Source organism: Diorhabda sublineata, chromosome 7 (genome assembly GCF_026230105.1).
Source record: "Diorhabda sublineata isolate icDioSubl1.1 chromosome 7, icDioSubl1.1, whole genome shotgun sequence".
NCBI classification, from domain to species: Eukaryota; Metazoa; Arthropoda; class Insecta; order Coleoptera; family Chrysomelidae; genus Diorhabda; species Diorhabda sublineata.
The window spans coordinates 18,329,644-18,344,577 of record NC_079480.1 but is presented as its reverse complement, the minus strand read 5'-3'; the positions used below and the strand labels follow the sequence as shown (position 1 = coordinate 18,344,577).

At 30.9% G+C, this 14,934-nt stretch overlaps 1 protein-coding gene across 1 annotated transcript in view; it reads left to right on the top strand.

Moving 5' to 3' along the window:
• Positions 1–13,453, top strand: part of LOC130446478 (uncharacterized) — a 40,684-nt gene extending 27,231 nt beyond the window's left edge. Inside the window, exons 6-8 of the mRNA XM_056782763.1 lie at positions 869–1,083; positions 4,410–4,533; positions 8,263–13,453. Coding sequence (XP_056638741.1) covers positions 869–1,083; positions 4,410–4,533; positions 8,263–8,385 — 462 coding nt within the window. The 3' untranslated portion in view covers positions 8,386–13,453. The remainder of the gene's footprint in view (positions 1–868; positions 1,084–4,409; positions 4,534–8,262) is intronic.
• Positions 13,454–14,934: the final 1,481 nt, after the last annotated feature.

Sequence of the window (14,934 nt, the reverse complement as noted above, 5' to 3'; positions counted from 1 at the left end):
AGGTTCTTATAGAAGCTGAAAGGATATATAACCGAATTCAAAAAAATTTCAAATAAATCTGAGACATGTGAAAATTGTAGAAAAATAAATACTTATCTAAATATTCAATTGAAAATTGGCCAAAATTTCAAATTTTCAAACCCATAAGAAAACGATTTTGAATGGTTTTAGTTGTGACGTCATAGGTTAAATTGAACAGTTTTCTGCTTGATGATCACAAGGTTATCGTTGCTGGAAACGTGAAGTGTGCTGTTATAATACATTTATACATAACCACTTTAGAAATTCAAAGGATAATAAACTTAATCACTATGAAATATTAAGATGAGTTGAATTTTAATCTTACTCAAAATGATCCTAGTAATAAAAATAATTACATCAAAACGACCTATATTTCCAAAGCTTTTTTGTTGTATATTCCAATTTCTTGACATCATAAAAAAAACTTTATCAGGTGTTTTAGTCGTGGTGTTTTCACATCCTGATATTAAAAACGATTTTTCAAAATTTTTAATAATTTTTGAATTTATGAATATTGATCAAGGGATTAAAATTATAATAAACGTTGTATATAAACTATTTTATTCTCAAACGATGAAAAAATTTCATTTCGAAGTATAATTTTTTAGATAAAGTGATTTTGTTCAAGGAAAGTAATTGAATTGATTCAATTAATTACATGAGTGTGTCTACCGACTTATAAAGATATTTCTCGACAGAAAATTTCCTCTTCCTTTATGGTCCCTTTAATCCAACGTCAATATTTCCCACTGTTTATGAACACAACGTCTAGAATATCTCCCTCAAGTTGTATTCACACTGTAGAAAATAACTATTTACGTCAAATTCAATTTTTTTTTCTCGACAGTGCTCTTTAGGAACGATCTTCAGTGTGCGTAGCCGCAGTCGACAGGACACTTATCTGTCCTTAGAACTGACGTCACAGACGACGTCGTTGGATTCTGTGGAATCGGAAAAATCTGGAGAATTGAAGTTGATCCACGCGTCGTCGTTGAACGGCACCGACGTCGTCAGAATTCCTGCGAATCTCGACGACGGTCATTGGCACCAACTAGCTTTGAGGTTAGTATCACAACAATGAAGAATTATAGTCAGATTCAGATGAATAAGTTCATCGAACTATACGATAAAAGTAAATACGATATGTTGGAGAAAATCTATGGAGAAAAAAAATTTAACATTCAAAACTTGAAATGGGATTATTAATTAATAATAATTAAATTAATATCAAATATTTTTTTTATACAGGGTATGACGATAAACTTAAGTTAGTAGAGAATAAAAGACTGAATTGGAAGAACGAGTAGAAAAGCAGCCGAGCGACCACTTAAAATATGAAATGAATGAATATGAAAATGGGACAAGTATCATGGAAATTTGGTTATGAATACATTATGAATAGTTAATAATTAACACACTTTACCTTCTATAATTTGTAATAAGTTTATTAGAATTGAAAAATTACTTAAGTATCCAAATTTTAATAAGCTTGCTTTCCTTTTCGTGATTTGTTTTTGTCTTTCAAAAACTATTCCGAACCAAAGTTTTGAGCAGCTCCAAACATTTTATAATCATTTTTTTACAGTTTCTCAATTTATTATGTGAGATAAAGTTCAATTGAGCTATACAAGGTATCCCACGACGAATTAAAACTGTCTGTATATGGCAAAATAATTATAGTAAAATAATTATTTCTACGTTTAGAATTTCGCAATTGCGATCTTTTAAACCAAAAAAATTTTCAAAGATATCCACTTTCGGTTCTACGGGAAATCGAATGTGACTTTGTTATTTTAAATAGAATACCCTGTATATTGATACAATTTTCAAATCTACGTAACATTTAAGTATACTTTTGTCTAAAAACTTTATCATTATTTATTTTCTTTTATTTACTTTATTATTATTTATTTTATCATTATAGATTCCAAATCCAAGAATGAATTAATAAACAGAGTACTCTATTTAAAATAACAAAGTCGACCATCTTTGAAAATGTAGAAGTTTTCATGATATTATTATGAGTATTTTGACATATACAGATAGTTTTAACTCGTCGTGGGACACCCTGTATAGTTCATCTTTCTTTCACTGCATCGAGCTATGAGTTAAAATTGAAATAAAATATGAATGATTTGATTACTTATCAAAATGATAACCACAACAACAACTGATTGAGCTAGTAAATTGATAACAAAAGGTTGAGTGAAAATATCGATGACAAACCCACTTCTCCTTCTTGATCTTTTTATATTTACCCTCTGAGATGAGTCATTTCATTTTCTAAAAAAGATTTCTAAGGACAAATACGACTTTTATTGTTCGAACTTTTTGCTATAAGAAAATCAGCGAAAAAATAACTTTATTGTTCAAAATTTTTTCCATTATGTCTCAGGACATCGAATCAAAACCAATGTTCAAGATTTTAACATTTATTTATTTAGTAGTAGAATATTATAAAACCGAAACAAAATTTTTGTTGTTTAGGTTAAAACACCACAATATTAGCGTTGATATTGGAGGGAAAATAAAAACAGTGTACGTTTTTCGCATTGTTCGTCGTCGACTTTTATCTTCTCTTTTTGTACATAGGATTTTTTTTTGCTGTCGTGGTTGTTTTGTCTCGAGTTGTTTGGAATTGGAGGGACTCAAAATAAATACGCATTAGGACGGATTTATATGTCTAGGGCTCTAATGGTATAGCAAGTAATGAGCTTCTTTAATAAAGGATAAACTTGAGAAGGAATCTGCCTCAAAAAGTTCAGTCTTTGGAATTTCAAAGATGTTTTTTTCAATAATAATTCATATGTTCATAAATCTCCAGTACTATCTTGTTATATATACAATGTGGCGCATAATTATTTATGCTATCAATCGATGATAACTGCTAAGAGGAAAATGAGCATACTACTGAGCCTAACGAACGAGTTCATAAGGAAGCTTACTATACACTAAAAAACACTCCAATTAGCTTTCTAGATGTCTCCATTTAACAGCCAGTTCAACACTTGAAAGTAAAATCATTTGAAATGAGCCTTTAGAGATGACTCTAGTTTATTAGAATAGATGATGCCTGAAAATTACTTGTACTTCTGCTCTATCTCTATTTCAGGAAATCTGTCCATTTTTCCTCGCCACCATGTTCAGTTAAGTCTTAGGTCATAACTCTATCTCTTTCTCCGTACTGCTTATTTGGTAATATCCATCTCCTATTCATTCCCTATCCTATTCATTAATGTCTTCCCAATTATTCTCTTCTTATCACTTGAATTTCCACTGTCTCCACTAGTTTTCTCGTCATTATTGACTTGTTGATGCATATTGTTATATCGACTTGATTCTTTTGTTTCCTCATCCTGAAACTTCTACACTCTAATTATTTTGTAATCAACGACTCCCTTGAGGCGCGTTGGTATTTTTTTCGTTGTCAAGTATTGTTTGTGTATCCTTACAATTTCTCAATCTATGATGGTATAAAAATTAACTTCGCTCGATCAATTTCCTCGTCTAATACTACCATGAAATATTATTATTGATTTTGAGGTTAGTTTTGTTTGTCTTATATTTACTATGAATTATTCTAATTAAGTGGCCAATGGATGGATGAATGGATGGATCTCATTGTGATCAAGGAAAAGGGGCAGGTCGGAACCAAAAAGAATAGAAAATAATAACGAAAGCATCCAAAACAAACGACAAACTATAAAGAAAACGAAAATTAGAAAACGAGGAGTTATCCCCCTCATAAAAAAGGATTTAAAGCGTCCAAGGGATAGCCAGAATCCACATGGGATTGAGAGGCTTGATGATGATGATGGTGATGTGGCGAGTGAATATTTGGATATTCATATGCAATCGTGATACCACCTAAGCTAGAACTTTCTTAATTGTTTAACTGATTCACAGCATTTTTCATAACAATTTTTGTTATTTCCATTACTTCTAAATTAACAATTTCATTTTAATGCCTCTGTTGGATTCTGACTGAATCCAAGCAGTTCATGTATTTTTATACGTACCACCACAGTAGTTCATCTAGGTCATTAATCCTTCATACTTATCAAGAACCTTTCCTAATGGATATTATTTGTTTGTTTGACCAAAGCTGTTATGAAGGTGCTTAACGATTTTTTATTTTTTTGTTTATTTGATGTTCAAGTTTCGTGGTTGATCATTTTATTCAAATTTTGATTCTATTAAATTTTATTGACCTATATTTACAGAGCTGAAGAAAGAGAGACAATAAAAACATCCGTTTCTTTACGAACGTGTATAAATTTTTACAAACATCATTTAGAAGGTTCAGAAATTTGATCATTTATTCCGAACACATCCACATGCGTTTTCCATTTGTAAAACCAACATAATCTCCTTTTTTTGTTTTCCAGTATTCGAAACGAAAGCGTTATAGAAGTTTACGTGGATTGTGTTTGGTTGAAAACCGAAATTTTAAGATTCCACTCACTTCATCTGCCGGACGATTCCGATCTCATAATAGGATATTTATTTACGGTAAGTCCATCTTTTAGATTACAGTTTTCTCGGCTACACTATAAAAAAGTATTTCAGATAGTTTTTACTGCTTAAGGGGCAAAAACATTCCATCCCTTTGTGTTTAATATTAGATCAACTCCATTAAATGGTTTCACAGAAAAAATTGGACGGAAGATTTGAATTTGAAATATGCAGCTAAAAGAAAATAAATCGTTGTTTCTATGTACAGATCGACCAACATAGCTTTGCCTCTTGATTGAATGCAGTACCTGAATCAACGTCGAATCAAATTTGGTTGACGATAACGATAAAACAGTAGAGGATAGGAATCCAACATCCTTATTCATTCAAGTAGAATATAATTAAATGAATTATGCATAATATGATAATCACTAGAGAGTATTAATTGCAGATGGATTAATAGTAACAACACATAGTGTTATCCTTTCTACCTGAATGAATGTTCTATATTGGAATCCTAGTCAAAATTCATTTAAATAAAAGTTGAGGGTTAAAAGATATCGGATTAAGAGCAAATATTTGAGGAAAATGAATAAACTTTAAATTGATGATTATTTAATAATTAAATGATTATATAACAATTTTTGAGAATTTTTTGAGTACTACTACCTATAGATTATAATACGACTTTTCGTCCACTGTTGACAATTCTCAGATTGGTTTTCGTCAGGTAGTTCTTCGATTCCGAATAGATTACAATCTTCATCTTCCTGTTCTGATTCAGTGTCGCTATCCTCATCATTTAAATCAATAACCAGATCATCTACGATAATGTCTATTATGGGTTCATTCGTCATGAAATCGTCCTCAAATTTCTTCGCTCTTATGCTCTGGTTACATTTTTATTTGCAACATAGTCTTTGAGTAATCCAAACCGATTCGATTGGATTAAAATCTGTATGATATGATGGTAATCGCACAACGTTATGATTTGCTGCTAGAAAAAGTTGATCTTTTTCATACCGCTTATATTTTGGCTTATAGTTCTTTATAAGGGCAAATAATTCAGGTTTTAGCAACGTTTTATTGAATGATATTTGTATTTTGTCGATTTGTTTATTATGATAAGGTGCATTATCGATAACCACAACGCTCTTTGGTGGCAAATTTGGAATCAAATGTTCTGACACCAATTTCTTATAAATATCAAAATTCATCTCATTATGATAATGACCTGTATTGCAATTTGATTTCCATCTTTTATATAAGCACTAGACCATCGTCGGTATTATCACTCCACCCTTTTTGGTGCGTACATGTATCATGAATATAAGTTTCATCCATGTAAATAATAGGTCGACCCTCTTCTCTGTAGGTCGGCATTTTTTTAAAAATTCTATTCTCAGTAGTCGAATGGGTTGGCGCTCCATTAATATTTTTCTTTTCGTTTCCACCTTTCTCCATTGAAATCTAAGTTTATGAATGTTTTTTCTCAAAGACTGTTTGCAACCCTGATAGTCCACATGGCGAATGATATTTCTATGAATTACCCTGAGCGTAGGAATTTTTTTTTCTGTGATATGGAAATTAACTATGCCCCTACGTAAAATAGCCAAATCAGCATCATCCATTGTGAGGTTTGAATGTTTCACTCTCTTTTTATATGGAGTTGAAAACGTTTCCTGTTTACCTTCTTCTATTTTTTTTCACCTCTTATTTAATTTTCCTTACGGTTCTTACGCATATACCTGTAGCATCTGCTACTCGTTCTTGAACCTTCAATGATAAAAAATAATTATTAGTACATTTTCACTTATTTCTACCATTACTTCTTACCTTCGCAAGAGGAATCCTTATTCCATCTGCCGTTGCTTCTGCCTGCATAAATCTTAAAACATTGTTGACATTTTATCTGCTTTGTCCACTCAGAAAATTGTTTTTCACTTTACTGTTCAAAGGCATTTTCAAAGTAACGAGCACAGAACTATCACAACAGTTCACTAAACAATTTCTGCACTGAATGTACTAACCGGTGTTGACTGCACGAGATCCTCGAAATTAATGAGCTCTACCCCTCTCCGCCGACTAGTCTACTGCGCATCCAATTCTCAGAGGCAAAGCTATGTTGGTCGATCTGTACTTTTAGTACTGTTAATGAATCGAGAAAAGGTACTGAAATGGGGACTCGAGTTGACTAAAGGATGTGGTTAATCTATGGATACAAGAGATTATTGGCATATCAAATGAACGGATTTCCCATATTTCAAGACGTTTTCAGAAGAATTTTCATTATACGAGGCTGTTGTTGTATATGTGGAGGAAACTTCGTTACAAAATGAAAATGATTATTAAGTCTTAGGTCAGACGATCCTCGTATTTATGATTAATTTCACTATTTCTACAAGTTTAGATGATTTGTCATCGGTTAATATGGTATGAAAAAATTTGGAGCTAATAATATCCCACATATGAGTAATGCCTTAACGGATAATATTATTGAGGGAAGTTTCTATTTCTTTCATGTAAACGACATGATATTAGAATCGTTTGATATCATAAAAAAACGTAAAAATAAGATCTGAATGTTGGATTATCTCAGAAATATACCAATTGGAGTTATAGTTACATTGAAATTAGATTTGCATAAATAATTTTTAAATAAACTCAAACATCCTCGGTATAAAATCGACAAAAAAAGAAAGCTTATATTTTAGTACGTTAGCGAGTTTAAATTTAATCTGTGGATCGAATTCAATGTTTTTATTGGTTTCCTCATGTCTTCTTTTTTAAATTTAAATTAAGCCGAACAAAAATGTAGGCTGAAATTTGTTTTACTACCCTTATTGGCATAATCGATAGTATTTTTTTGCCAGAATGGTTTCAGTCGGGTTTCTTGACTGTTTGATTTGCGTACTTTACAAAGCAACCCTAAAATCAATTGAATAAATATTCATCTATTCTACTGCTTTGGTAGGTCTGCTTTCGAATTATCTCCTATCTTGAAAATATTACACACAAAACTGTTGATATGAAAATGTGAATAGACATTTTTCAATCAAAATATATTTAAAATAATGATTAGAAATTAAGAAAGCATCAGCTGGATGTAATGAATTTCCAAATTCCACCTTCAAGTTCACTAGGTATTTGATTTTCAATTAGTCAACGTTTATCACACCAATTAATCACCCTGTATATTAAAAGATGCACGAATCGTTTGTCTTTCGCATTTTTTATTATTATGCTGGATGTAATTGGAATAGCGGGAAATGTTTATATGGACGAATCTATATGTGGAGTGGAATTCTTGAAACAAGAGAAAAGACGCTTGTGAATCTAGTAGGACTGATAATGTCTTAAAGCCATAGAAGAGAGAGTTTGGAATTACGAAACAAATCAAAACAACAATGAAGTGATTTCTACCTGAACCACAAGCACAACAAAGTACAAGAAGTGAAGACTGTTGAGCTCCCACCAGAAATGTACAATTTGTGCCAATACAAGAAAAAAGGAGAATGCAAAAACAAATCTACACTATACACAAAAAATATTTGTAAGAAACATCAAGAAATCGAAAGGATATGTCATTTTTCATCAAAAATTTCATAAGTGTTTTTGTATTGAACTGTTAATTTCGTATCATTCCCAAAAACCAATTCCTTCACAACCAGACCTGATTATCGTCTTTCATATTTTTATATAAAATGTACAATCTGTTCCTTTATTAGGGAATCATCCAATTTTTGAGAATTTCACTGTCTAGTATGATTCTTACTATACTTTCAGGGAGATTTGGAGCAGCTATCAATATTACCAGATCCGAAGGCAGCTAAACTCCAATGCGAAGACATCAGAATTCCTATAACTGATTTTCAAGAAATATTCAACAGATTCAGCAGCAAAAATTGAAAATATCTAACAAGTATATTGTAATTTCTATAATATTATCAGTTGTCATTTATTATAACTGTTATAGATTTTATTTTATATGATTTAAATATGATTTAAATTCATTTTCAATTTGGTTTAACAATTATTAAATGTTAACAAATACATCAACTGAATTTCAATGTAAAAAATTTGATAGTAGGGGTGAATAATTTTATAAATTCTCTAAATTTTTTATAAAGAATCTAAATTGTTTGAGACAATATTATATTCGTGATCATTAACTGCACTAACATCATTTTCAACTGAACAAGAGAAAAAGCAAGTAAGAGGGTGAAATATACAAAGCAGTATAAGAAAATATGTTATGCTACATATCAAGTATGTATTTATTAAAAACAAACAAAGAAGACAAAGGGAAATGAGAGGCATACATGTCAATTACTATCAATGACTAAATTTTGTGTCTGAGAAGTGATTTAAAAATTCCCAACTTTATGTTATACTGCCAAGTGATACATAAAAACCTTCTTAACTAAGTTGGAAATCCTAGAAAATATTTGTAGATATTCATATTAAACACGATGTGGTTACCACCACTACAACAATTTTCACAATTACAGTCTGACGAGCGTTTCGATAACCAAGTTATCGTCTTCAGAAACTTGGTTTATCTTCAGTCTCTGACGACGATAACTTGATCATCTTCTTGTTTGTACATAAGTCGCAAAATATAGTTGTCATAAAATTACGGCAGATGGTGTAAACTAAAAATTATATGTCGTAGAGGAATCAAAGTGTTCTAATTCCATAGTTGTTTTTTTGTTTGTAGAAACGATACAATGAAAACAAGTGAGAGAAGATTTATACGAGACGTGTTTCTTCTATGAACTAAATAGTGTTTTTTCATAGTCTTCATTCTCATTTCGTATCGCTTCTCATACGAATTTCGTGAAGTAACGAACTTTTGTCAACAAAACCTTTTAACGCAATGGGGGAGAGGTGAATATCTGCTTTAATTTAACAGAAGGAAGGAAAAATATACTAAGGCAACAGTTTTCTTCAGAAAACAAGCACGTGACGGGAAGAGCTAAAAAATCTCATAAAATTGAATAAGGAAATCAGAAGTTCTTCCACAGTAATATGACAATAACATTATATTTAATATTTTTAGATCCATTGCATCTATTCTTTATCAGTTGCAAACTAAGACATTAAAAATGATTAACAAAAGTGTTTCGGACTCAGGATTTTCTCCTTCCTTTCAAACGTTTCTTTCGAACGTTGTTCATTTGAATTGTTATAATAGGCTTGGTAGGGCCTTAAAAATTTCAGATTTGAATTCATTCTAGCTCTTAGGCCCACTCTTTTGAAACTGCCAGTCATATAGCTTTGTGTTTCGTTGAAGATTGCAGATACAACTAAAGTTTTCTCATGTGATATCACTTTCTCAGTATTACTATTCCAAACCTCCAACTGTTTAAATGACACTATTTTCACTTCAAGGAAAAACAAACCTCCACATTATGTATGCAAGTGTTTTCACAATGCTGCAGGGTTTTCAAATTCCAAAATTTTTGTTTCTATCGATGGGATTACATTAGTTTGGAGTGACATAGACAGATGAATCCAAAACGGACCTATTGGCTATGGAAGGAATAAAGCAAAAGTTAATAAAGTACACATTTGCCTAGAAATTGCAGTGGCCTCATTGAAATTGCATTTAATGAGCTGGCTAGATAATCAGCGGTGCAGATACTCGAGATTCCTCTGCATAGGAAACTCACGAGCAATAAAATCGTCGACCACCTTGAACAAACGTGAAACTAATGGATATACTACAAATATAACAAATATTCATGATTGCATATGAATTTTTTATTTTAAAAATATTCTTATGCTCAATACAATTCAGTTGTATGAAAACGTTGATTTCGCAATTATTTTTGATTTACGGGAATAAGAAGTCATTGGGTGTCAGACAAGGACTATACGGCGGATGACTCATCAATTCAATGTTTTTATTGTTCAAAAACGTTTTTGTTTGAACTGATATGTAAGGAATTGATAATGATTCATCTTCTGAGATTGATTTTCGACGCTGCTACTCTAATCGATCAGTGGCTACAAGTCCGGTTATTCCTAAAGCACAGGCGACCATTTCCTTCGAAGTGCTTCGTGCGCGAACAACTTTTGTTGGATTCGGCTCGTCATGGAAAACCCATACAGTTAATTGATGATAGTTTCGGGCTCCTATGCATTGACCCATGATTCGTTGCGTGTTACGACTTCGTTACGACTTCATGGACGTTTTTTGAAGCAATGCGATAGAATTTTCCAATTTTTTGTATTAGTCGACACGAGCTTTTTTGACCGATTTTTAAATTATGCAGTATCCAACGAGAACAAATATTTTTGTCAGCCTCAATCTACTAGTATGTGACGATCTTGCAATATTAATTTACGCACAGCTTGGATGTATTCTGACATAGCAGCCAATTTGGGGCGACCTTCATGAAATTCATCCTGTAATGAAGTGCGACCACGATTTAATTGGGAAATGTATCGAAACATGATGTTTCAATAGTATATATGACAACATTCTTAAGACTTTCACCGTTAAAATTGTCAAACTTTATGATGACAATGTGAGATTCGACATATTCAGTGCTGCTGTATTTCAAAACTTCAGTAATATATTGGTCACTGTTTCTGCTTAAGAAAAATTTGGGATATTATTGAAGTATTTAACTGTACGAACAGCGATATCGATATTTTATTACTAGAAATGAGGCACTACTTCCAATATTTTTGAAGAATAATTATTATTTTATTTTAACAGAAAAACAGTATTTATTTTAGAAAATAACAGTTGACTAGATACTGAAGTTGCCACGATAGGCAATTCGTTCAAAATTAAATTATGATAATTAGGATAATAACCTCTTCATGTCATCCCACATATACAACGTATTCATTTTTGTAGAAGTAACATTATTATGGCCTATTTCTGTTTAGTCAAAAGGAGGCGAGCAAAAACTCAGTTTCGTTTTGCGCGCCTTTGAATTTCATAGCAACCGAAACACCAAATAGAAAAATCTACGCATGTGATTGAGAGAGATATATATTTATGTGTGTTCATAAAGAACGATGTTACATGGATATTTCAGAAGAAATAGTAGCGAATAATTTTGGGAGATATTAGGAAACGTGAGGATGTCGATCTTGAAGAAGTAATGACATTTCTAAAAAGTGCATATGACTGAGCAGTTGCGGCTGAAGTTCATCAGCAATAGATAAAAAGATGTAAGTTGTTGCATGTGGATATTTACGACGAGTCATGCTTAGATGGAACAGGTTAGAGGTGAAAATGAAAGGGTTGTTATTTCACGAAGAATAGTTCCAAAGTAGGAGGTAGGTAGGTAGGAAAGGTTGTGCTCACCCTTTGAAATTGTTGTAGTATACAAGTTATCGAATAATGCTGTTATTTTCAGTGAGTTTGGGTTCTTCGTTGAGGAATGATGAAGTCCAAAGTTGACAAAATGTTCAGTTTATTGATTATAGTTTCAAAATGTACCTGTTCATTTTTCACAAAAAATCAGTATCTAACTTTCACAATTTCAATAAGAGAAATATTCAAGACTTCATACGAAAGAAACTTATTTGTTTGTTTACAATTCTTACAATTCTGTGGAAGAAAATCAATAAACAAAGGTTTGGCATGTGGCCACCAGATTTGAATACAAAAATAAAGTTTTATTTGATACGAAATGAACATACCTTTTGAATCGTTTGACAATACTTATTTTGATTAAAAAAACATTTCTTGAGATTACAAACTGGAGCACGTTTCATGTCGCGTGAACATATCAAAAAGTGCTTATCGTCTGCCAACTAACTAAATGAAAAATTAACATGAACATGTTTACCAACTTTGACTCTGTATAAACCAAAATAATGTGATGTTATGATAGGGTCAAGATTGGGATAGGTCGGGTCAGCTGTCAATTTGATCAATTCTCAACAGATAATATGAAATTGTTATGGCTGTGTTTGAAAAAATTGGAAACGAGTTAAGAAGAGAACAAAGAAAATTTGATAGATTAAATTCAAAAATAACAGAAAATTATGTAAACGTTGAATCGATAAAATGTTTTGAAATAATTCTTCATTATTTGTACAAAAATGATAGATTTTCCATAATTTTCTCATATATCCATTATTTTCAATTGTATATTATAAGAAATTTAGATAAACACAACATTATATATACAGGGTGCTTCTATATCCACGCGACAAAATTTAGGAGGTGATGATAAAATTAGGTTTTTATTTTTTTCCTAGAATTTCAGTTAGAAACTTGAAATTCTGCACTCACAAACGACGTACTACGGGTATTTTTTCAATATTTCTGTTACGTTATTATAAATTGAAATTCTTGTTTTATCTAAGAATATTTTTTATTCCTGAATTTTTTTCTAAGACCAATTAACGCCATAATTTATAATATTTCCAATAAATTGAGTGGAAAACAGATTTAACATGTAATACGATTCATAATAAATACTGGAAATAAAGACCTCTAGCTAACATATATGTACGTAGCTTACGTTTCATGGATTGCTGTACACGTTTATAAAGAAAAAAAGAAATTTCAGTCACCACATTCTAAGGGTTATATCCCGCAAAGGAATATGCTGAAAAAAATTTGTTATAGGAAGAACATCTTAGTTCAATTCGAGCAATTACCTCTTGAATATTGTGCATGAATTTAAAAACACTCTGGATAAGTTGAACATTATTTATTTCTAATATAAAATATTTTAGTTCTCACACAAATAATTACGACAATAAATGAAATATTATTGGGACGAATGATTAATGATGTGCTGGAAAGGTTTGAAAAAATAGTCACGATTTTAATTAACAAAAAAAATACTTTCCGAGCCACGTATCTTTATAAATTGCGATAGTCATGGGTATATTATAGTAAAATAATAGTTATACAAATATTTTGTAATGGTTTAAGAAATAGATTATTGTATAATAAATTATATGTAACTTTTAACAATTGAAATATAATTTTATCTTCTTTTATTCGTATTTTTCCCAACTCATACCGACTATTCAGTTTTTGGTTCTTCCAATAATAAACAGAATAACAGGATTTGTTCATAGAATGTCTTTAATTTTAAAAAAAATTGATGGAGCTATGTATATATGTATACACATCTACATATTTATACTTTCAGTTTAAAATATAATAATCAACGGCTATAGAAAAAGATTTCAATTATAAAATATATTAAGAGAAAACTAGGGACTTATTATCCATAAAAAATATTTAAAACAAAAATACTTTGGTACAGACACTTGTACAAGAAGATGATGATTCATGTTGCGTGTTTGTTTTTCTCCTTCCTTTGAGTCTTCCCTCCATCGAATCTTTTTTTAATTTGCTTAGTATTGGTTGTTATATTTGTTTAAAATATTCGACTGGGATTCAAAAGAACAGAAAGAGTATAAAAACTGAAATCGAATCGCCAGCAGAGAATATGACTGAATAGTGTATGTAAAAGTATATATCCTGCTCACGAAAGTTTGCATCATATGAGAAAATTTTTTATTGTTATTATTACGAGAAGTTGTCCTTCATGAAGCATAGTCTAGAAACTGAAATACAACCATGAGATATTACTTTTCAGTTGTATAAGGAGTACGTTAAAAAAATATTATTTTTACTCAAGAGGAAAGTACTTTTATTGATTATTATATCGGGAGTTGTTATCAGTAGTAATAACCCAAGAACATTGATAATTCTCGAGCAGATTTTGAAAGTTTGTTGCCTGAAAATAGAGCGACGCTTATAAGCAACAAGCTTATGTGTAGAGTTATTTGGATAGGAATTTGTTTGCTTATTATAGAAAATAATACATAGTAGAAATAATAAATTTGAAGTTACAATTAACAAAAGAACAATTAGAAAAGTTAAAGAAGATCCAGACCTGTTAGTCTTTATAATTGATAAAGCTGAATTGCAAGCTGTTAATAATTTGATCATAAGGCTCTTTGTCTATTCAATTCAATATTCAAGTAGGGTTTTATCGAGTTGACACTAGGGTGACTCATAATTTTTATAAAAAAATACATTGTATACCACTTTTCGCCAAAATCTCAGTTGATCTATCGAAGTGATTAGTAATTTTTTTTCTTTGGTATTCCAGCCATTCGCTTCGGTAGACAATTTTGTCCAATTCTGGATTCTATTTCTTCCAATAATCATATTATAATACCATAAGATATTATTGTCAGTAAACGAAAATAATCAATTAATTATCGTGCAAAATGGAAACGTGATTAATAAATTTGATAACTCGAAGTAGCTTTTTAAAAATATTTATTATTACAAGTTATAAAATGTTACTGAACTGAAAGCGAGTTCAACACTGTCTTTTATATTATTTCTCTTGAGAACACCGGCGACTTTACTGGTGTTTCTGAAAAGGCTGCTCCGGGGAAATGGAATGGATGACGAGATAATTCGTTTTATACTTGTATCAAAACCGTTTG